The following is a 21,838-nucleotide window of genomic DNA, read 5'->3' as shown; positions in this document are numbered from 1 at the left end:
ATTCAAACATTTCCACCTACCTATAGCTTATACAGAGTTCCATTTATGAACTTACGCACTATTCACATGGGCTCACAATTGTATTGTGTGTTGCAAATGCTTCTCATTGCTTAGTTAAAAATGCACTGCCATGAAGCTGTGTTTATTATTTATTTCATAAATACTGTCAACTGCCCTTTAGCAGTTCAGGCAGGAGTGAACGAAGTTGAAAAGAATTACAAAGTATAGTAACAAAATAACTGCAACAAAGGGGGATTACAGTACGATGACAAAAATTTATTAATACCAATGGGAAGCAAATTCATTGTACTTTACTGTTCCTGACGCACAGTTTGCAAGTTTCACTCTGAGCGGGTTCTCAGTTTTTGCATTCCAGTAGCCCGACTTTAAGGAAAATAGTCATCGTGGCAGGTAAACATATAGAAGGGCCAGACAGGTACCAACCTCTCCCTTCTGATTTTGCTTTCACCTTGTGTACGAATATATATACATCCTTGTCACAATGAGCCAGCAAGCCCAAGTACAACTTCAAGCAGAGGAGACAGCATAATCAAAAACATAACAGGTGCAGAGGAAAGCTGCATCTGTCATTCAATTCCGTTATATAGGCATATCTTTATTCTGTTCCCTTCTCTTTACTCATGCAAGGTGACAAATCGGAACTTCTGCAGTCTTTTTAAAGCAAACCAGTTTATTATCTAGCAACATTACTGAAACCACACCAGCTAGGCAACGCATCCACATGACAACAGTTCCATCGTGCATCTGGCTCATAAAAATTGGTTATTCAAGGTAAGTCAAGACCACAGAGAGTGGAGTTCTTCTTTACTAGTAACATAATATAATGCACATAGAAGGCCAACAGTGACACAAAGGAGCTTTTTAACTACTCTGTACAGCGTCCCGCGTATTGTGAAATGTCAGTGCACATTAAAGAACCCCGGTAGTCAAAATTATCTGCAGCCCTTCACTATGGCGCCCTAGACAGACTAAGTTGCTTCGGGATGTTAAGCCCCATAAAAACATGAACAGCCAAAATTTACTTCAAAGCTTCTTGCTGTTTTCAAGTATATCTCCACAAACTGTTAATCATAACCATTGCCGGCCATGGTAAGCAAGCTACCATGGCTGGCAATGACTGGAAATGGTGGGATTGTGCGATTTCAACTATGGGGCTTTTAGAAACTTTAAAATGAGCTGTAGACAGACCATCACGAAAATGAAGTGAACAAATTAAATTACAGATTAGAACGACATACTGATTCAATGCAATGGTACAATGAAGCTGTGTGTGTCCAATAACTATACACAAATGTGTCCACAAAACTGGAATTTGTGGAACAACACAAGGAGCAAGTGGTAAACAATTACTTGCACGGGAACACACTAATCTATAGTAAGGCATCAGCAGAGTGGATGGTCTGGCAAATATTAGTATTGCATTTCTCTACTAATACCCAATGCTAGTAGAGAGATGATACATCACATCAGGGCAGCAATTGACATTCCTACTTACACAGCACCAATGCAGACACAAATGTGATAGAATTGCTTTCTTCAGACTTCTAAATACATTTTACCAAACAACTGCGTCTACCATGTGATTCAAGTATTTCTTAAACCACGTTTCACAACCTTTTTGCTATTACAATACATGGGTTCAGGAATGATTACACAACAGGTTACTCCAAACTGATGAACAAACCTGACAGACTCCTCTGAAATTGCTGTTCATCCATCGGCATAAAAAACTGAAACTGTTCACAATTACAGTGGTCAACCCTTAGATTATATCTCATCTTGCACGTATTTTAAGGTCATACGGCAAAATGTAACATAAGAGTAATATGCTGCTTGTGAGAAGGTAGTATAACGTTCCATTTTAACAATTAGCCCTGTGAAGAACATCGCAGTCAGAATCTTTGTACAGTGAATAAAGCATGCCACATTGTTGGAACAGCCTTAGTGAGCGACAGATGCTCCTGGATGATATTTTTTTTCGTGGAGTCTCATTTGCACCTTGCAGGCAAAAGCCTTCAAGCAGAAACGGCACTTGAATGGTTTTTCACCCCTGTGCGATATCAGGTGGCACTTGAGGCTTGTATTATGTGTGAATGTTCTGGGACACAGATGGCACTGGTAGGGCTTCTCGCCTGTGTGAATACGAATATGAATGGCCAGATGGTGCTTCCTTGAAAAGCTCTGGCTGCAATATGTACACTGGAAGGGACGCTCTCCAGTGTGTGTCCTCAGGTGGTTCTTGAAGCTGCTGAGGAAAACTGTACTGTAGCCACATACGGGGCACAGGTGGCGACGTCTTCCATCTTGCGACCTGTGACTAGGCAATGAGCTGTAGCCGCTGCGACTGGTGGACGAGCCTATGTAAAAGAATAGAGCATGTTTTTTTAAAACGTGTGATGTTCCTCCATTAACAAGTAAGAACCAGCCCATTTCAAAAAAGGATAGAGACATTAAGCCCTCACTCTGGGCACAGCAAAAGCTGGCTGCAAAGCTCTGCAAACACTGGCAAAAGAGGGTTAAACAAAGCGACCTTATTTTATCAAGTGCACATAAATGCAAACTGCACCAGGCCTGGGAAAATCTTGTACTCATCGAAAACTGGTAGGTACCTAATGGCACCAAGGATTGAACCTGACACCTACCGAATGCAAAGCCAAACATGCCAAACAATGCAGAACTCTTGGCTTTGTACATAATGAAGGAAACCGCATAAAACATAATGGTACATAAGGCAAAAACACAGACACGCAAGCACAAACTTGCAACTATAACCTCAGAAAACAAAACGGCATGCTGTGTACGTATGCTAGGCTGGGCGCCATTTCAATGTGAGGCTCAGAGAGCATGTCAGTTCCCTGGGTCCGTATGATGGCTAAAACCTGTCTTTTCACTGCCTTGGATGCAAGCACACTAATAACAGGAACAAGAAAAAGAAATAGCACTGCCAGTGCAACCCGGGACCCGGGAAATTGTGGAAGCTTTCAAGATTGGTAAGACGGATGCTTGTGAGAGTAAGGCATCAGTGGCCCTTCTCTAAAAAGAAGTTGAATTCCTTAACGATAAATAACAGCCGCTGTTCAGCGCTCCTCTTTGGTGCTGTTGCTGCTGTTGGGTTACTACATCATACCGCTGTATGGCTTGATTCTGTCCCCATCACTTTTAATATGCTTTGTTAGCTCTGGGCCCGCTCGTATGTGTGGCTCCAGTATCCCGAGTGGCTCTACATGTACGACTCTAATATGGGTACAAGAGCTTATATACTTCTTAAGGAAGTGTTTTATTTTGTGAGATTATCATTGCAAATTTAGACTCGTGCGTTTCTTCCTTGTGTCCAGTCTTGTTTTGATCATATTTTTTCTTTACTATGCTGATTCACCAACTGGCCCAAAAATCTAGGCTACTATGCTTTTGTACACACTTGAAAGCAGACCAGAATATACACCTAAGTACTTTGCTAACATCTAAAAGTAAAAAGAAATAAAAAGTAAAGGAATTCAATAATTCTTAGTTCAAGATGCTACTAGAATGAAAACTACTTGCACATTCTCATTAGCATTGATTGATTGCTGTTATTTTTTTCTTAAAGCATTGTGCGCAATTATAAAAGGCAGCAAACTTCAGTGGATGTATCAAAATAAGGGCCAGTACAAATTACAGTGGCTTTAAATACACCTGCAGAATTTTCATCTTGTCCTCCAATTTGTGCTAGGTCAAGGGCCTTGTAGTGATGGGTGATCAACAGCTTTATTAATGTAACTCTAAAAACTTGTCCAAAACACATTCAAAGGTGTTTGTGTGCATATAGAATGGTTAGTTAATAAACATGGTATTAAGAAAGACAAAAGAATGTAGGATATACATGTGCAGTGCCAAGACAGGATTAGCTCAATTCCTTATGCAGCTTATCACCTGGTCACTAAGAAAGTTGCTCGTGCTTTTTGTTTGCATTCGTTAAAATGCATGAGGAACTTCTCCAATTTGCAAAGCACGAAGCCTTGCTTAATAGTGGTACAGATCACATGGCTTTTTGACTCAACTGAGACAATCTTCCATCTTCATGCCACATCATGAAAATAGATGATCATGCTAATGCTGTTGAAGAAGCAACAGTGAGAGTGCAGAACAAGCAGTAAGCTTCGTAACAGGAAATAATCATTTCTGATCTGATATGTGGGAAAGGCTGGGCTAGAAAACTGCACAGAAAGGTCTTAAGGCTGATGTTCCTTCATAGTATATATGAAAATAAAACTGGTATTTACAGGACACTATTAAGAAGGCGCATTAACTCTCATCTAAGAGTTACTATGCTAATAAAATCAGAGATTATCAGCCCCATACTAATGCGTTTAACTGTTAATTTTTCCTAACACAACTAACAATTGGAACAAGCTCCTGGGTGAAGTGATGACTTCGTCCAGTATTGAAAATACAATTTTCTTATTCCCTGAATGTTACATTATTGACTTCTATGCGCTACTACTTTATGCACTTTTTTTGTTGTTTAAAAAGTTACTAAATAATTTGTCAGTTTGTTTTTCCTTTGTTGCTAAATAAAATCTACTCCATTGATGTTTTTCAATGCTTATATGTTGTTGCATTTACTAACCACTTCATAATTCGACTCCTTGTATTTAAACCCTCCTACAATAATGTTGTACAGGCGATGTAGGGCTACAGAATAAATAAAATTATACTAACAGACACCAATCGCAGTATCAACAGTGGAGTTGGGGAATAGCTGGTACACTATGTGATTTCGCCCAAGGTTCTATACTTCTAAATCATTTAGTTTGCCATTAGTGCCCCTGGAATTGACTGATCTGATCATCAAAGAATCCTTTTTTAATTAATATGCAGCTGCCTTCCGGCAGTCAGCTCTGTTGCACTTCAGAGGTGCAACTTAGACAGCCATGTGAGCGGTAAACGATATAATAACAAGCAATGTTTTTAGAGAATGTGAAGTGAAGACGTGTAATGCAAGCTAGTACAAATACAATCAAGTGAGTAGAGGATCATTTAAAACAAAAATTAAAATGGCCACAGTTTTCTTGAAGCAGCATGTGAACGCGCTGTGCCCGTGCTAGCAAATAACGAGATACTTTTCAAAAACCTCATTACAGCATGAACATCAGGCAAGCAAGAATGACGTGGCGTTCAGTAATCTGTAGATGGTACAGTGGAGGCTTGGACTTCGGCAAAGCCAGAAAGTAGGTTTACAACCTGAAAAACAATAACCAAATACTAAAAGAAATGCATTATATATATCCAGCACTTCCTCCCACTCTACCTATTTTTCTTTTCATATTCTTTATCATAAGTGTAGAGGAAAATGTGGAGAGCTTGGCACCATTGCTTGGTGCCATTTAAGAATCAGCGGCGAAAAGGTGGGGATATAAGCTTTTGTCAAGGAATTGAAAAAACATGATTGCACTTGTATCACTGGCCCAGATTAAAGCTAACTTCAACTCGGTTTGACAATATTTACGGTATAACAGAAGAGTGGAACAAGCGGCTAAAGAAGCGTTCTTCAGGAGACCGCCAGGGCAGTACAAACAGCCTATTCGTACCACTTTCAGTTCATGTAGACGAGGTTTGCTACAACAGCCTACTAGGAAAAAGAAAACATCAACATGCTTAGAGCAGTCCCTCGTTATTTACACAACACACAGCTAGCCACAATAATGAACATATTGAAAAAGATAGGCATCAATGAAGACTGAGAACCTGTAGTCCCGTGAGATGCTACTGACACAATATGGCAGCTCAGTTGAAACTGAACCTACATAAGAAAGAGTTCTTCAATACATTGCTAGTATATTATTGTACTGTTTTCCAACAATGTAGCAGGGTAGTCATTGAACAGGCCCCACAATAATATCACAAAGGCTCCCACTTGGCACTTGCAGACATAAAATTAGAACATGAGGCAAATGACAGTCTGAATATTTGATGGGGACTACACACACTTTAGACATTGCGCCGAAACTACAGTGTCGAAAAAGAAAATTGGGGCGTAGAGTGCTCAGGCAGCACCTCCACCACTACTCACAGTAGACAAAAGCTGCTTCACTGCACAGAAAAGGGGAAGTTTGAATCTACTACCCGATGCTGGAAAGGCATAGGAAAGAAACTGTCGAACACCACATCAAGCACTAGAGGCATGGTACTTCTCAATAATATAGCGGAATGTTGAACATTGCACTTGTCTCTTTGTGTGTGTCTTTCTTCTGGGTATCACTGTTTGTTCAGCTGCATTTTTCATCATGTGGTGCTTTGCCCCATGTATATGTGCCTTGAATGGATGCCATGCCATGCTCACATCGTCACCTGCCCTGGCATCAGACGTTCATTGAAAAAGCTAAGTCGCATTTGCAGACGAGCATACAGTTTGCTACTATAGCCAAACGGGCGAGTTGGTGGAACATATTGACTGGAAAACAGTTGTGAGTCAGCACTCGTCCTGTGGTTCTCTGCTTTGGTGTTTGTCTTTGCACTGTTTTCCAGTAAATACAGTTTGCATCAACGCATCAAAGTGTCTGTGCCAAAACTCAAATGGAAGCAGTTTTGCATTTTCCGAAATGCGCCAACAGTCAGCATTCAAGCAGTACCTGCAATAGTACACATTAGCTTTGGTATCCACTGCCCTTGGCATGCATGTGCAGATTTACTAGCTGCCATGATACTTCTTGCATGCCTAACTAACAAGGTGGCAGCCCATCAGGTGCTCCAGAGTGTTTTTAGCTATCAAGGCAGTCTCAAAAGCACACTGCAAATCACCTCTGTTCAATTCTTGCACTCTGCCTCCACCAAAATGTGGCTACTACCACTGCAATCAAACTTACAAACTTGCACAAAGCTACCACGGCAGGTGCTGCAGTATAATATCGACACCACTTATGCAAAGACTACACATAAACTTACAAAACGAAAAAAGAACAAACACAAAATAGGTGCATTTGTTCTTTGCACGTTTATGCATTATGCATTGACACAAGAGGCGAAATCAATATGAATACGAGCCATGCAGTGAATGGCACTGATTAATTAAACTGAAAGCATGCCAAAAAAGAACTTTGCTATTACAAACTGTCAGGAATGTGCTTTGTAGGTAGAAGTATCCAACCGAGAGCACACAGTCTTGGTCTACCATTCACTTTGGTTATGCATTTCCGTTTTTACAAAGGAACTTGTGCGCTCCTTGTTTTTGCTCATGTTCATAATAGCTTTGGCCTGTTGTAAATGCAGTCTTGGTCTACCAGTCCCACCTTATTCATCCTCGTTTTATAAAGGAACTCGTGCACTCCTTGTTTTTGCCTTGCACCTGTCGTAAATGCTTCTCCCAATCATTCAGTTTATATTACAATGAGGACATGTTATTTCAACTGAAATCTTTGCTGTTCCATGTGAGCAGCATTGCAAGTATGCAGTTGATAGGCATGCTTTCTATCCGTTTCTGCGGCATGACTAGCTTGCTCATGCTGGCAGTTGAAACGACAAGACAAATAGAGATGGGCAAATACTTGATCCCTTTAAACATCAAACTGAATATGCTTGTATCCATTTCATGAATCAAACACAGCATGTTAAAAACTATTCAAAACGGATCAAATCTGTTCTCAAGAATCGAAAATAATTTTAATATGACTGGCACAAAGCTCCTTTAGTAAGACTTTTTCAAAGACGACTCCATAACTAAACAGTAAATTCAGTTTTCACAAAAGACTGCAGTGCGTTTCCAAAGAATGCCCTCAGTCCAAAGATAAGAAATGTTTTTGCACTTTGTAAAGACGAACAGCTGAAGAAATTTGGCACTTGTTCCTTTGCTATAATTATCAGTAGCAAAAGGTATATTTACCAAGTGCACAACATGATGGTAAGCCAGCTAGTACACAAACTTTGCGCTGAGTATTCTCTACTGGAGACCAGTGCAGCGCCTTTTGATAACCACAGGTTTATTTTCCTAATCTATAGCAGCTCCACTAATACAGTGCTGTTTTTCATCAATATTCATTTTGCACAAATATTTGCACAAGTAGCAAATAATTACGCACACATATGAATATCTTAGTCATTTTCCCCTCAGCATTTGACACTATACAGTCGTGCCCTGTTAATATGACCCCAGTTAATATGGATGACCCGAATTATGGGAAGTTTTTCTGGGGACGAAACTTTTTCAATGTATTTATGCCTCGTTAATATGGAAACTCGCTGTCTGGACAATGGACAGGGGAAGAATGCACACAGCCCACTTGGGCCCATGTATTTTTGTCTCGTTAATATGAACAGCATTTGAAAAAAGCAGAGGAGTCCGAACGCAAGTTAAAGAAGGACGCACAGGCCGCCAACTTACGCGACAGCCGATACGGCCGGATGCCTGAATGAGTCCTGTGGGGTCGGAAAGAACCAAAGCGGGCGTGTCGTCGTTTTAGGAGGTGGGGAGCGGAGCGCAAGAGCGGAAAGGAATGTACACAGCAAACCGAGGGTCAGCTAAGTAAGAAAGACCCCGAAAGGAGGGATCCGGAAGATTTCTGGGTGCAGTGGAAGCGCCCCAACGAAAGGCTGCATTCGGGGAAACAGCAACACATGGTTGCAATAAATTCTGCTGAACGTGAACAGACAGGCTGGTAAAAGCATAAGAAAGAAATAGCAGGAAGAAAGACAAGCACCTAAAGCGGCAGTGGGAACGAAGTTTTTCTTTCCCAGATCACAATGTGTGTTCCATGAAGCCGTTATAACGCTTTTCTGTCAGAGTTAAGACACACTCACGAAGTAGAGCGACAAAAGAAAGGCGATGAGCACGCAACCGGGACCGGGCGTCCTGTCCTGGATGCCCTTCCTTCTCATGCTCCTAGTTTTCGTCACTCTTGCGCTGCTGAACTGCCGCATATTGCACCCCAGGCGGTTCGGATGTCAGCTTCGCTTTGAGTCAACGATGCGGTCTTGACAAGGACTGAGCTCTATGTAGTTGGCTAGCCGTCATTCTAAATTGTACTTGAGCTTGCAGTGTTTGTTTCATAGAAACACAAACGGCGCCGTGAAGGGGCTGTTCGATAGCCCTCTGCATAGCAGCCTGCCAACTTGACTCCCTCGCTTTTTTACAGAAAGGGTACAAGGCAAAAAAGAAAGAATCAGAAGAACGGAAAGGCAGAAGATAAAAAAAGTGGAAAGAATCAGGAGCCTGTAACTCTCAACTTTAGTCCAACTTTTGACATGGTTTTGGTTAAACGCAAAAGAACTGAGCTGAACGTAGGCGTGAAGCGGGAAATCTGTGAATACAAGCGACAAAAGCCACCTCAGTCAATCCAAGCCGTGTGGGACTGGGCCCAAGTTAAACTAGGCCTCCGCCTCGCCAAGTCGACGGTAGCATCGATACTACATGACTCCGATAAATGGCTCAACGTCCGCATCGCAGGCGTCAGCCGCAGTCCGCAGCGCCCAGCACAGTTAGAAGAAATGGAGTCGGCCTTGCTAATGTGGTTCGGGAATGTGCGCGAATGGTGCTGTCATGAGCGACTAAATACTTCGAGAAGGCTCGCTGCCTCGGCAACATTATTGGCACGTACCGTTCCTTCTCCTCCGCCTTGATAGGTTTTAGCTGTGATGACTTATGGAATGTTTTGTTCAGTAAAACAGGGTGATGTTTACCGAGAAAAATTATCCTATGCTCTGTCTAGGCATTACTGACTTTTGCTACTCAAGACGATGGCTGACAAGGTTTAAGAAGAAACGTGGCATTTCGAGTCGACAAATTCCTGGAAAAGGGGGTAGCATTGACAGCTCGACTGTTTTTATTTACAAATTTAATTGCAAAAGCAGTCTTTGATAACAATTTTTTTTCTCAATAAAATACTTTTCGTTTTTATTCATGACTCGTTGTTATGGATGACTCATATTATGGACAGTTTTGGTCGGAAACCAGTGTCCATATTAACAAGGCACGACTGTATTCATGTGATTCCGTAGCAAAGCTAGCCCACTCATATCTGATTCAGCTTCGAAAAACTACATCCCTACATAAATGAAGAACAAACTGCTCCACAATATTCTTGACACAATGAACCAAGTCCAACTTCTCATAGAGCCCCAAATGGCAGCATAATCTGTGATGCAGATTATGTGTACATATCTTCATTCCAATCTCCCCTTACCCAACCAAAATGACAAATTGTAACCTTTGCTGCTTTTTTGAAACCAACCAGTGTTTGTTACGCACAAAAATGCCACTTTTGAACATCCAAATAATTATGTTCTGACCACTGCAAACATTACTTCTAAAAAAGTACCTTTTGCTGTGCACTCAAATCATAGAAACTGACCATTCAAGACAAGTAAGGCTAAAATAAAGATCACAGAGTAGTTTGTATACCAACAATACAAAAGAACCAGAGTAACACAAAACCTCTCAACACAGCCATAAATGCTTCAAATTTTCTGGATGTTTTCATTCACACACATCTGCACAAATTGTGAGTAATGACTATGTACAGTAATGTTAAATTGAGAGGTTTAATATTGAGAGCAAGGAAGGGAGAAGAACGGATCAGGGAAGAAACGGGAGTTAAGGATATCCTGGTTAAAATCAAGGAGAAGAAATGAGCACCAGAACGGCCTATAAAGAGAGGTAAGATAGCCGATGGTCCCTTAGAGTTAATGGAAAGCTTTCCCCAATCCTGCACCCTTATTCACAATGAAGTTTTATCAGCCTCAGAAAAAGGAATGGTAGAAAGTGAGGTGGGCAGACTAGACTGGGAGGTCTGTGGGGATAAGACTGCTGCATCCCGCACGGGAACAGGCTAGATTGAGGGATTCTCCTTAAAGTGGATGTAGTAAGGCTGATGAAGATGACTGTGGTATGGAAGCTGCACCAACAAACCTGGTCATCTCTACAAGTGCTGAAACTGCAACGTTTCACCACAACTAGCACTTATGTATCCACATAGTGGAGCTGAACACATGATCTCACTCAAATGCAAGAACGAGATGAAATGGTAGACGAAAACAATCACTGTAATGTAAAAATGTGTCAGCAAAAATGGAGCAACCAGGAATCAAGCAGAAAACCCCTTAACAATGGCAAGGTATTAACAGAGTAGATAATCAAGAGTTGGTTGGCAAAGGTTAACACTGCATCTTAACAAGTCTCTGAAAACTTTAGGTCATATTCGATACATTCCGAACAACTTTTACCAAGGACTATTTGATTTGTTTGACTAGTTGAATGGGAAACTATTAAATTTTGCTATTCAAGAATTTTAAACATTTGCACACGCTTAATAATTCTCTAAACCAAACTTGTTTCTTACCAATGCTTAAAAAGAAGTCATAGTGCTAAAATGAAGATGAGACAAGAGACAGGTCCCAAACATGTGCTCGTCTATGACAATTGTTTTGTCACCTGTATTTGTAGGTCATGGTGTTTTTTTTTTCTAAGAATAAATTACCAAGATGCCCAAACATATTCTCTTTTTCATAATCATATTTACCACTGCAAGCACGAGTTACAAGGGGTTAAAAAGAATATTTTGAATGTAAACTCGTTAGTAGGAAGACCTGTCATTGGACAGAGTAAGTGTTTAGTTGGCAAATATTTATGCTATTTCTGAGTGAAAAATGAAAACTCTTCATATCAACAATGGTTAATTCCAGAAATTCATCACATCTCGCATCATCTATAGAAACATGGTATCATGTATCGTTACAGCAACACTCTCCTTGTCAAAAAGTATTATCATTAACCCGTTAGGAATGAGCCCCGTGATAAAGAACAATGCAGGTAGATTGGAATCCCTGTACCCAACACATGAAGGTTTCCAGCAAGCACAACACAGCCTTATGGTCCAATGAATGTTGCAGAGCAACAATTGGTTTCATGACGTTTCATTTCCACCTCGGATGCAAATGCCGTCAAGCAGAAATGACACTTGTATGGTTTTTCATGTTTATGGGATATCAAGTGACTGTTTAGGCTCGATTTATGAGTGAAGGTCCTGGAACACAGGTGGCAATGGTAGGTCTTCTCGCCTGTGTGAATGCGAAGATGAGTCATCAGGTGGTCCTTTCTTTGAAAGCTCTGGCTGCAATATTCACAATGGAAGGGGCGTTCTCCGGTGTGTTTTTTCATGTGGCGCTTCAAGTTGGCATCATATGGTGCGGCGTAGCCACACACGGTGCACACAAAGCGTCGGTCTCGCTTTGGAGATGTCAGCTGAGGCAATGGGCTGTACAGTTCATCAGTTGTGGCCAAACCTGTGCAAGGATAAAAAAATATTGTAAACAGGTGAGGTATATGCCTCCATCCACACGTGAATGTAGTCGTAGGACACAACCTAAGAACAAAGAGGTAAGCGCTTCTCAAAGGAGGCCCTCCATACAATGATGTCGGATGGTCGTCATGGCACCGAGTTTAATCCATTTTTCTGTGGTATCTTTTTTATCACCTGCCATCCCACTGCAACACATAGCAGTTGCCGTATGTGGGATTTAATGTCTCTAAGCAAATTAGGCAATGAGGAGAGTATTGAATTAATTTTGACTGCCTAGTATCTTTAGCACTCATCTTACATCGCACAGGCACCTGTTACATTTCACCTCCATAAGAAATAAGACCGCCAAAGCCATGTTCGAACCCAAGTGCTCTGGCTTAATAGCAGAACGCTTTAACCACCGAGCCACTGTGGTGGGTTAAGCTACGAGGTGCAAAGGGATAAGTCATGATGCCATGAGGTCAGTACCATAGACTGGAGAGCCTCTCTTGAGATGTATTCGCCATTTCATTCTTGATTTCTATCAGATTATAGACCATTTCCTAAGAGAAGTTAAATTGAGAAGTGAGGCTAAATAAATAACAATGATGGCAAAGCAAAGTAAAATTTGAGAAAGAGAAGGATGTACAAGAAAGCATTAATTTCAAAAGTTCATGCCAATGAAAACACCTATCGGGAAGCCAAATGTGATGACAATGCGATGACCCCTCCTAAAATGACATACCATGCGTAAAGTTTGCTTGCCATTGTGCAAAACTCTACAGCAGAACAGAACGCATAAAAGCACCTAAGATAGTCAGTTTTCCAAATCTAATTCAAGATGTCACTGCAGGCATGTTTGCATAAGCCTTGTGTTACCTTTCTTCTGTTTGGTATGTGTAAGTTACGAAGATATCAAACATCAGCAGTTGTATCTTCAACAGTGATCATCTCGGTTCAGCATCATGCATGACAGATAGCACAAATACATGAACAAAATCTCCATCATACTTTAATCTGTGTTAGCAATTTGACATACTGAAATATAATTATTTCATAATTTTCATTGGAATTTATATGACCCATAGACTCAATCTGTACCAAAGCAGTCACAATTTACTACTTGCATCACTTTAGCTGTGTGAGGCCATTAAAGCAGCATTATTGAAAATCAGACTGAGCACATGGATGACAGTGGTTTATGACTGATTAGAAACTTACCAATATCATACCTATCAGAACTTGGAACCTTTCATCACATACAGTACAATCAGTTGAACCAGTTATAGGCATTACGGGGGACAAGATATTAAAGCATACGAAATTTCAGTAGTGTGCATGATCTTCATCACTGAGCCTGGCAACCCACAACTTATGCCTGCCTTTTGCGTGCATCAAAATACTTGCTTCGACTCTGCTTATCTTTTTTTAATTGCGTGGGTTGTTTTCTGAACAACCCATGCATTATGAAATGAAACATATTACCAGGTTTCTTGACCATATCAAAAGCAACATTTAACCTTATGCCACAAAAACAGATAACTGCACATATATGTAGTTGAACAAGCACGCACACAAGAGTGAAGGAAAAACACACCAAGCATGGCCTCAACAGGCAGTGCACCGAATTCATCTGAGAGAAAAAAAAAAAAAAAAAAAAGGAACATTCCAAATTCTACAATCTTTTGTCCTCCAAAAGTGCCTACAAAGCTGACTGGTGCGGTCATCATAGAAGTCTCTATAAGTACGTGCAAACTCCTTCAAAGCAACCTGCACTGTTGCACATCACAGATACCCGGATGCACAGCTGAAGCATCACACAGAATGAGTAGCATGAAACAACACTGGGTAAATGCGCCTGCAAATGTCAAGTCAAACTGCCACACATACGAGCAACTTGCTAAAGCATTACGTATAAAGCAAAAAAGAAAAACAAATGCGCCAAATGTTTTTTTTGAAACAGTACATGAATGCACGTAAGAAATGCCAGTGCACTCGGTGGTTTATATTTAAGCATGTACGTCAAGTCACAAGCACTGAAAGTTCAGCAGTGCGTAATTTGGAGTGGTGGATAGTTGAGATGCATCACAAATGGCAAGCTGAGAATCTGAAAAACAAAGAACACCTCATCTTTAGACAGCGCTTTCCTTCATTTCCAACACTTTGTTCAGCCTCTTTTTGCCTAAGTGCTGTACAGAATAAAAACAAAAACAGGTACAATTGCAGAATGCAGCTGCAAGAAGATAGAGGTGTACCGTCAAGAATTTGCATATCCTGAAGTACCCTGAAGGGTCTGACCACAATGCCTGAGCCCGAAGTTCTAGATGCACTTTTATACACGGTCTTACAGAGACACTCGTGTAATGTGCGGCTGTCTGGACGCAGTCTATCTCATAACCATGCTAGTATGCTTAGCAGATCTGGCAATTTGAGGACATGCTGCCAGGCAACGAGCCTGGACCGACTTCCCCCATGTGACCTGCAAAAAGATTGGTCAGTTGGGATGCAGGCAAGGGATCAAGATTGTCAAGCATGTGTTATGGGTGCTTAGGATGGTGGTGAGCAAAGTGTGGGATTGTGAAACTTATTCCAGTAAGAGTCGAGCTTCTTTTTAACTGGCACAGAGGGCGAGCAGCCGCTCTTAGCCGGAAGGGAGAAACTCGGCCTCCAAGTGTACCTGCAAACTGCGGACTGCTTGCTAAGGTCTCAGACTCTCAAGAGAGGGGCCCTAACAGGGACATGATCTGGGGTCACCTCCCTAAACACTTCGCTCCTGTCCAACTTTCTTTGGCAACTAGAGGACTTTGCATTCACGAACCCAGAGTGTTCCTTGCCACCAACTCTGAAGCAATAGTACTGACGATCACCTTTCAAAGGTTTTACACAAGCAAATATTTTCAGTGGCATAAAGCATGCCCACCATTGCCTTATATCCCCGCTAATCTTCCCTCCACCTACAGAGGTGTGAGTGCCCAGAACCACCTTTGAGGCATGGAACAAGGTAAGATGAAGATCAGGTTCCTAAGCATTACTCAGTGTTCCCATTGGCTGTTCCACACTTTTAGCGACTACTCATCCTTCAGGCTCAAAAAAAACTGTTGCTGGGATGGTTGGTGACACATACTTAGAATACAATGGTAGCGAAATAAGGACGACCACAGAAATACACCACGAACACAAATGCTGTAGTCGTCCTTATTGCACTACCTTTCCTCCAGGTGGCTCCAGGTGGCTAACAGGTAGATCCTCATTCGATAAATCGAGATAACGGAGAATACATTTGAGATTTAGGCTTCGTTCACCTAGCCGCATGTAACCCCCATGAAGCACTGAGCTCTTTGTAAATTTAAAACAATGCACCAAGGCTAAATGTACGCCCTTTATACCAAGATGGAGATCATGTGGCTCAGTCAATTTAGGAGTGTTATTCTGCCATCTCTTGAAGCTGGATTTCCATGTGTCCAATCAGAGCTCCTAATCTGAGTTTGTGGCGTTTAATGTTCCAAAGCAACTCTGGTTATGGGGGATGCCGTAGCACAAGGCACCGAAAATTTCATTCCACGTGGTGTTCTTTAACATGTGCAGACATAGAATAGTATAACAAGCATCATGCTTTTCACCTCTCAAAAAGTGGCCACCGTGGCCAGGGTTCGAAACCACATCCTTGTGATCGGCACTCAAGCATCTTAAATTACTGAGCCACAACGACAGGGCCCTTTGCATCCAGTAACAGAAAACACGGGCAACGGATAAGCAGCAGACAGTTGCACAAATATTCAGTTCAGTTCAGTTCAGTTTAGTCATTCAGTCGTGTCCGACTCTTCGTGACCCTATGGACCATGTCACGCCACGCTTTCCGGTCTCTCACTATCTTCCTAACATCACATAACTTCATCTGCAGTGCCTCGAGGATGCCATCTAACAAATATTCAATTCGTATTCAAATGTTTCTCCATATGATTTGTATTAGGCACAGTGTTTGAATATACTATTCAGATTTGGCAGAGCCAGCAAATTCATATTCAGTTTCAAAGAACTTCTTGTTGCACAACCCTACAAAGAACACATAATACTGTCTATTCATCTGCCTTTGTCTTCTGCCCCTCCCTTACATCCTCATAATTTTGAACCAACAAGTTCAATTTTCATAGAAATTACCAAAGAAGCCTTCGAAACGTGGTATTCTCACTGATGCAGATTCCCAGGTATGTGTGCATCTGCTATTCATACTCTTCTCGTTACCCATGCAAAATGACAAATCATGACTTTTGCCATCATCTTTTTAATTCCAACCAGTGTTTATTATTCATCAACATGCCTTTTCAAACATTCATGTAATCACATTCAGCCTGCCATGAAAATTATTGGTAGAATATTTCTTACTATACAGTTGACTAAAAAAATTGTTCATTCAAGACTGAATGAATCGCTACAGGCCGCACCAAGTAGCTTGTTCACCAATGATACAATATAATGGACATAAGAGAACAACTGTAACACAAATGAGGTCTTGAACTGCAACACATAAACCTTTAACAGCCAAAGAGGTGTTTTACCATCTCTTGTTTTTGCACTGTGAAAAGGTGTGAACCAAAACCATGCAGAAAGTTGAGCAAATGTTGTGGGGGGCTGTGGGATTGCGGAAAAAATAAATTGCGTCGTCGCAGTACCAAGTCCCCTGGAAAGCCTCCCAGAAAATAAGAAACGTCCCCTTAGGTTCTAAGATTTTCACGAGCCTGCTTTGCTTGACCATGCAAAAATCAGTTTTATCAAACTCGCACCCCAACAACTTCTGCCAAATGAAGAGTTGAGTCAAGTTGAGAAAAGTGTGGCGAGCTATCGAAATACTAGTGATAGGTGCACCATTAGAGACAGCGAGAGAGAAGCTGAAATCAAGGGGAAACGGGCACGAGCAGGCATGTAAAGATGATGGTGATGGCAATAAGGTAGCTGCCAGACAACAGAGCTGTTTGTCACTGGAAATGCTGAGATTGCACAATTTCACCCCAACCAAGAGCAACGCTGAGTCCATACAATGGAGCTACAGACACAATATCACTCAAATGCAAAACGAGGAGAAACGGCAGATGAAAACAATCATCATAGTGTGAGCTACCAGAAAGCTAGAGCCACCAGGAAACAACAAGCAGTAAACCCTTAACTGCGAAGCATCAGCTGAGTGGATGGCTAAGAATGGTTTGGCAAGGATTAACACTGCACATTAGCAAAACACCCACGGCTGGTATAGAGACGATACATCTCACAGGATAACAATAATTTACACAGCACCACCACATAAATAAGTGCATCAAAAATATTTCTTTCCATGTCACCTGTTCTAAGCAAAGAAAAAAAAATGCTGATTCTTCAATCACCATGTGCCGATAAAAAACAAAAAGGATATTCAATGCACACACCATGTGCCCAAGATGTATAATTTTCAGGGGTGTGGAAATAGTACTTTTTTCAAAACCAAATAGATAATGAACCATGGGCCCAAGATGTATAATTTTCAGGGATGTGGAAATAGTACTTTTTTTTTAAACCAAATAGAAAATGAACCATGTGCCCAAATTGTATCATTTTCAGGGGTGTGGAAATAGTATTTTTTTTTTAACCAAATAGAAAATGAACCATGGGCCCAAGATGTATAATTTTCAGGGGAGTGGAAATAGTATTTCTTCAAAACCAAATAGAAAATAAATAGTGCAACTTGGCTGCAAAGCAATATTTTTAGTATTTGCTACTTGTATGAATATTTGTCCTCGATTAATAATTATGTGACATAGTGAAGTGTAGGTAGCAGCGCTGTAGTATGGCACTGCAACTTATACATTTATGGTCACAGCTGTCAAAGAAAGCAACACTGAACTTCACTGTGATGACTCAACATGAAGCCAGCGCATTAACCCATGTCGAACATGTCTATTGTAACAAGCTCACCTTGTACTACTGATTATGACCGTGAATAAACAAGCACCCAATCTTATTTGATTAGTGGGGCAAGCCTCCGAGATCAGATTTCACAGCATGGTTTGCTGATCAAGCTTGAGCTCTTTTGTGTCACCCAATACTGAAGGCACATTTTTACGCATGACCCACATTGCTGAATGAACAGACTGCTAAGCAGAGCTCAGTCCAAGCAGATTGTCACAGGAGCATGCTGTGCAGTCTGGTAAGGTTATTAGAACAATCACTTAAAAAATAATAATAAAAAAAAAAAATAAACATGATGGGCCTCATTCAAACTAATGTCATATTTGTTTGAAAAGTATTTGAAAAATTTAGATTGCATCTGGTACATTTTGAACAATTTTGGGCACAGACTAATTAACAGAAAGATGGTCACTTTGCGGTTCGAGAATTTTAAATGTTTGCACACCCCTACTAGTTCTCTAATACACCTGATTTCAGAACTGTATTGATCACTAAAAATAATACTGGGACAGAATTACTGCATTTATTTTAAACATAAAGAACTCATTACAAGCCTCTCTCTTTGGCCAGCGCTATCTTTGATTGGCATTACGGTCCATTGCTCAGGAGTGAAAAAAAAAAAATGAAACTATACATGTGAACAATGGTTCACTCAGAATTTGGCGACCTCACGTCTTTTCTGACTATATGGCACCGGATAACATTAGAGATGCGTACTCCTTGTCAAAAGGTGTTACCATACACCCCACTAACATTAGGCCCTGCGAAAACAGAGCATAAATGTTTGCAGCAAGCACAATGCAGCCTTAAGAAACAATGCTGCTGAGCAACCACTGCTTCCATGGCATTTCTTCCATACCCCGGCAACATTTGAACGCCTCCAAGCAGAGATGCTACCTGAACCGTTTTTAAACCTCATGGGATGACAGCAAATGATTCTGTAGGCTCGTGTTATGCGTAAAGTTCCTGGGACACAGGTGGCATTGGTAGGCCCTCTCGCCTGAGTGGATGCGACGGTGTGCCAACAGGTTGTCCCGTCTTGCAAAGCTCAGGCTGCAGTGTTCACACTGGAAGGGGCGCTCCCCGGTGTGCTTCCTCATGTGACGTCTCAGGTTGGCTTCATAAGGTGCTGCGTAACCACACTCGGGGCACAGGAAATGGCGCCTTCGTCTTTGCGGTGCTTGTTGTGGCAACCGGCCGTACACGCCAATGGTTGCGCCCACGCCTGCGTAAGACAAGAAGCATGTTTCTACATACGAAGGATATGAGCCCATTTACACAGAGGAATATAGTTGGAAACAGCTTGAAACAAAGCAGCAAACGCCTCTAAAAGCAGACCTTCGAGATGGCGGCATAATCTGTCAAGGCGTCTAGGTTCGCCTGTGGTCACTCCTTTTGCAACTTCCAGCATCGTGCAATGTGATGCTGTTTGGTGTAATGGTATTAGCGATATTGCCATGAGAACCGGTCGACACCGCTGGCAGGAGGGCTTCCACTGAGAGGCATTTGCCCCTTCATTCTCAAATTGTGCACAATGAATCTGGGGCTAAGTAAATTATGATGACGGCGAAGCAAAGAAAACATTAGGATACATACTTGTGCCTTATTTTCACGAGTGCATGCAGATGGAAATCGTTATGGGGAAGCCAAATGTGATGCTGTTGACGAGGAGCGGCTAAGTTAAGGTTCTTTGTGACTCTCTGGCATCTGTAAACCTCCCACTCACCCAGCACGTTCAACCGATCTACTCCAGACTGCAACCATGTCATTTGAAAGAATCTGCAACACCACTTTTTACCGCACCTCTGACTAAGAAGATTCTTTTTTTTTTTCTTAACGCCCTTTGCGTACACCTGTCCGGCCACCCTTGCTACTGACAGTTCTTTACATAGCAACAATGAAGAAGAAACTCCAGAGAACAGCACACATGAAAGCGCTTCACTAGAATTTATGTACATATGGAAAGTGCAAACAAAGGAAAGGAAGTCGGTTTTTCAAAGCATGCTCATAAGAATCTGGTACCTCTTAACGTACAAGGTATGATTACATAATCAATTAGAGGTCTAATAGGCTTGACAAGGTATTACAGCACATGCATGCAAACTGCATCAGCTGTTTCTACAGCCTGGCAACCCATAGCCTATGCTTTACTTCTGCATGCATAAAAGTACTTATTTCCCTTCTGCATGAAATTTCTCAATTTCCTGGTCTGACTGGTTTAGAGCACTCACAATCTAAGAAAATGTTCCACATTACATAATCTTTTGTCGCCCGAAAGTGCCTCCAAACATGATTGGCATGGTCAGCAAACGCTTTTAAGGTTACTTGCCCTGTTGCAACTCATGAATACTTAGATGCACACTTAAGGCACAACAATGAATGTGAACCACGGAATGACAACAGGGTAATTGCTCCTTTGAATGCAAAAAGAAGACATGCAAACTGGTACAAATATGGACAACCTTGCAAAGCTTTACATAAAAGGAAAAAAAAAATTACGGTAAATTTTCTTAGTTGATACAGCATGTGAATGTCCAATGCATTCGATAGCAAATGTATGTGCACTCATTAAACCTTTCTTCAAGTTCCACTGAAGTGTGGACACCATGACCCAAGTAATGATGTCTTGGCAGTGATAGTTCGGTGCAGCATACACTTGAGGCTCATAACAAATGTGAGAAGGTAGGCTTACAACCTGCAAAAAAAAAAAAAAATCTTTACTTAACCAGCACTTTCCTACAACCATTTCAGTGCTTTTTGCTTCCAGACTCTTCTTGCATTAACACAGAAGAGTGGTGACATGCCAAGAATTATTGGAAAAATCATAGAATGCAGCAGCAGCATCAATAAAATCCTAAGAGGTGTGTATCCTGAGTCACTTATACACCACGACCACTATTCATACTACTGGCACTGGTACAACTGGAACTGAATGACAGCCACTAGGCACTGCGTACAACTAAAAACTTGGTTCTGTGCCCGGCCATACATGATCACAAATAAAAAAACAAAAAAGGAGAAACTTGCCACTCATTTGAGGCATGAGATGATGTGCACCATTAACAAGTAGTAAATAAAAAAAGTGCTTGCTTTGCTTGTGCATTGGCAGATCGTATCGAGCAGCGGTGCTCGGAACATCAGGTACAGGTAACAAACCCAAGCACAACACCAAAGTGTGCAAAAATATTGCGAGAGCTAATACATGCAAGTTACACTAACAGTTTAGCATAACAACCAAGCACTGGAGTAGTTTTCACACCATTTTCTTCAAATCTCCCCTTACACTGACATTTATATGCATAATTTATGTGAGACCAGGAGGGTCAGGTCCACTATAAGTGAAGAGGTTTGGTTAGCTTTGTAGAATTCAAAGTCTCAAAGCAACTCACGCTATGAGGTACGCCGTAGAGAAGAGCTCCGGAAATTTCGACCACCTCGGGTTCTTTAACATGCACTGACATCACAGATTCCACGGGCATCTTACTTTTTGCCTCCATCAAAAAGTGGCCGCTGTGGATGACGGGATTTCATCCTGCATTCTTGGGTTCACCAGTCGAGTGCCCTAACCACCGTGCCACTGCAGTGGGGTCAAGTTAGGAGGTCGGTGTATAACCTTGCATGCACATATTGATTTG

At 41.5% G+C, this 21,838-nt stretch overlaps 1 protein-coding gene across 1 annotated transcript; it reads right to left on the bottom strand.

The window, feature by feature from the left end:
* Nucleotides 1-273: 273 nt before the first annotated feature.
* LOC146180194 (uncharacterized) lies at nt 274-19,477 on the bottom strand. The gene is made up of 3 exons (XM_084580344.1): nt 19,118-19,477; nt 11,858-12,394; nt 274-2,844 (listed from the first exon to the last, which is right to left on the bottom strand). Exons 1-3 carry the CDS (start codon nt 19,475-19,477, stop codon nt 1,963-1,965), a joined length of 1,779 nt encoding a protein of 592 aa, XP_084436470.1. The 3' UTR covers nt 274-1,962.
* Between the last annotated feature and the right edge of the window lie 2,361 nt (nt 19,478-21,838).

This window comes from Amblyomma maculatum, chromosome 9, assembly GCF_055883805.1.
Source record: "Amblyomma maculatum isolate TAMU_Amacu chromosome 9, ASM5588380v1, whole genome shotgun sequence".
Lineage (NCBI taxonomy): Eukaryota > Metazoa > Arthropoda > Arachnida > Ixodida > Ixodidae > Amblyomma > Amblyomma maculatum.
Note: the sequence above shows the minus strand (reverse complement) of the source record. Positions and strands in the feature narration are given on the sequence as shown.

Excerpts from the sequence above, each read along its gene's own strand:
- LOC146180194 (XM_084580344.1), bottom strand. The coding sequence starts at position 19,477 with ATGGGCTCATATCCTTCGTATGTAGAAACATGCTTCTTGTCTTACGCA. Across the intron at positions 12,395-19,117 it reads ATTTGCTGTCATCCCATGAG|TATGGAGGGCCTCCTTTGAG; the intron begins GTTTAAAAACGG and ends CCGACATCATTG. Across the intron at positions 2,845-11,857 it reads CTGCAACATTCATTGGACCA|AATGGCGCCCAGCCTAGCAT; the intron begins TAAGGCTGTGTT and ends GCCTCACATTGA.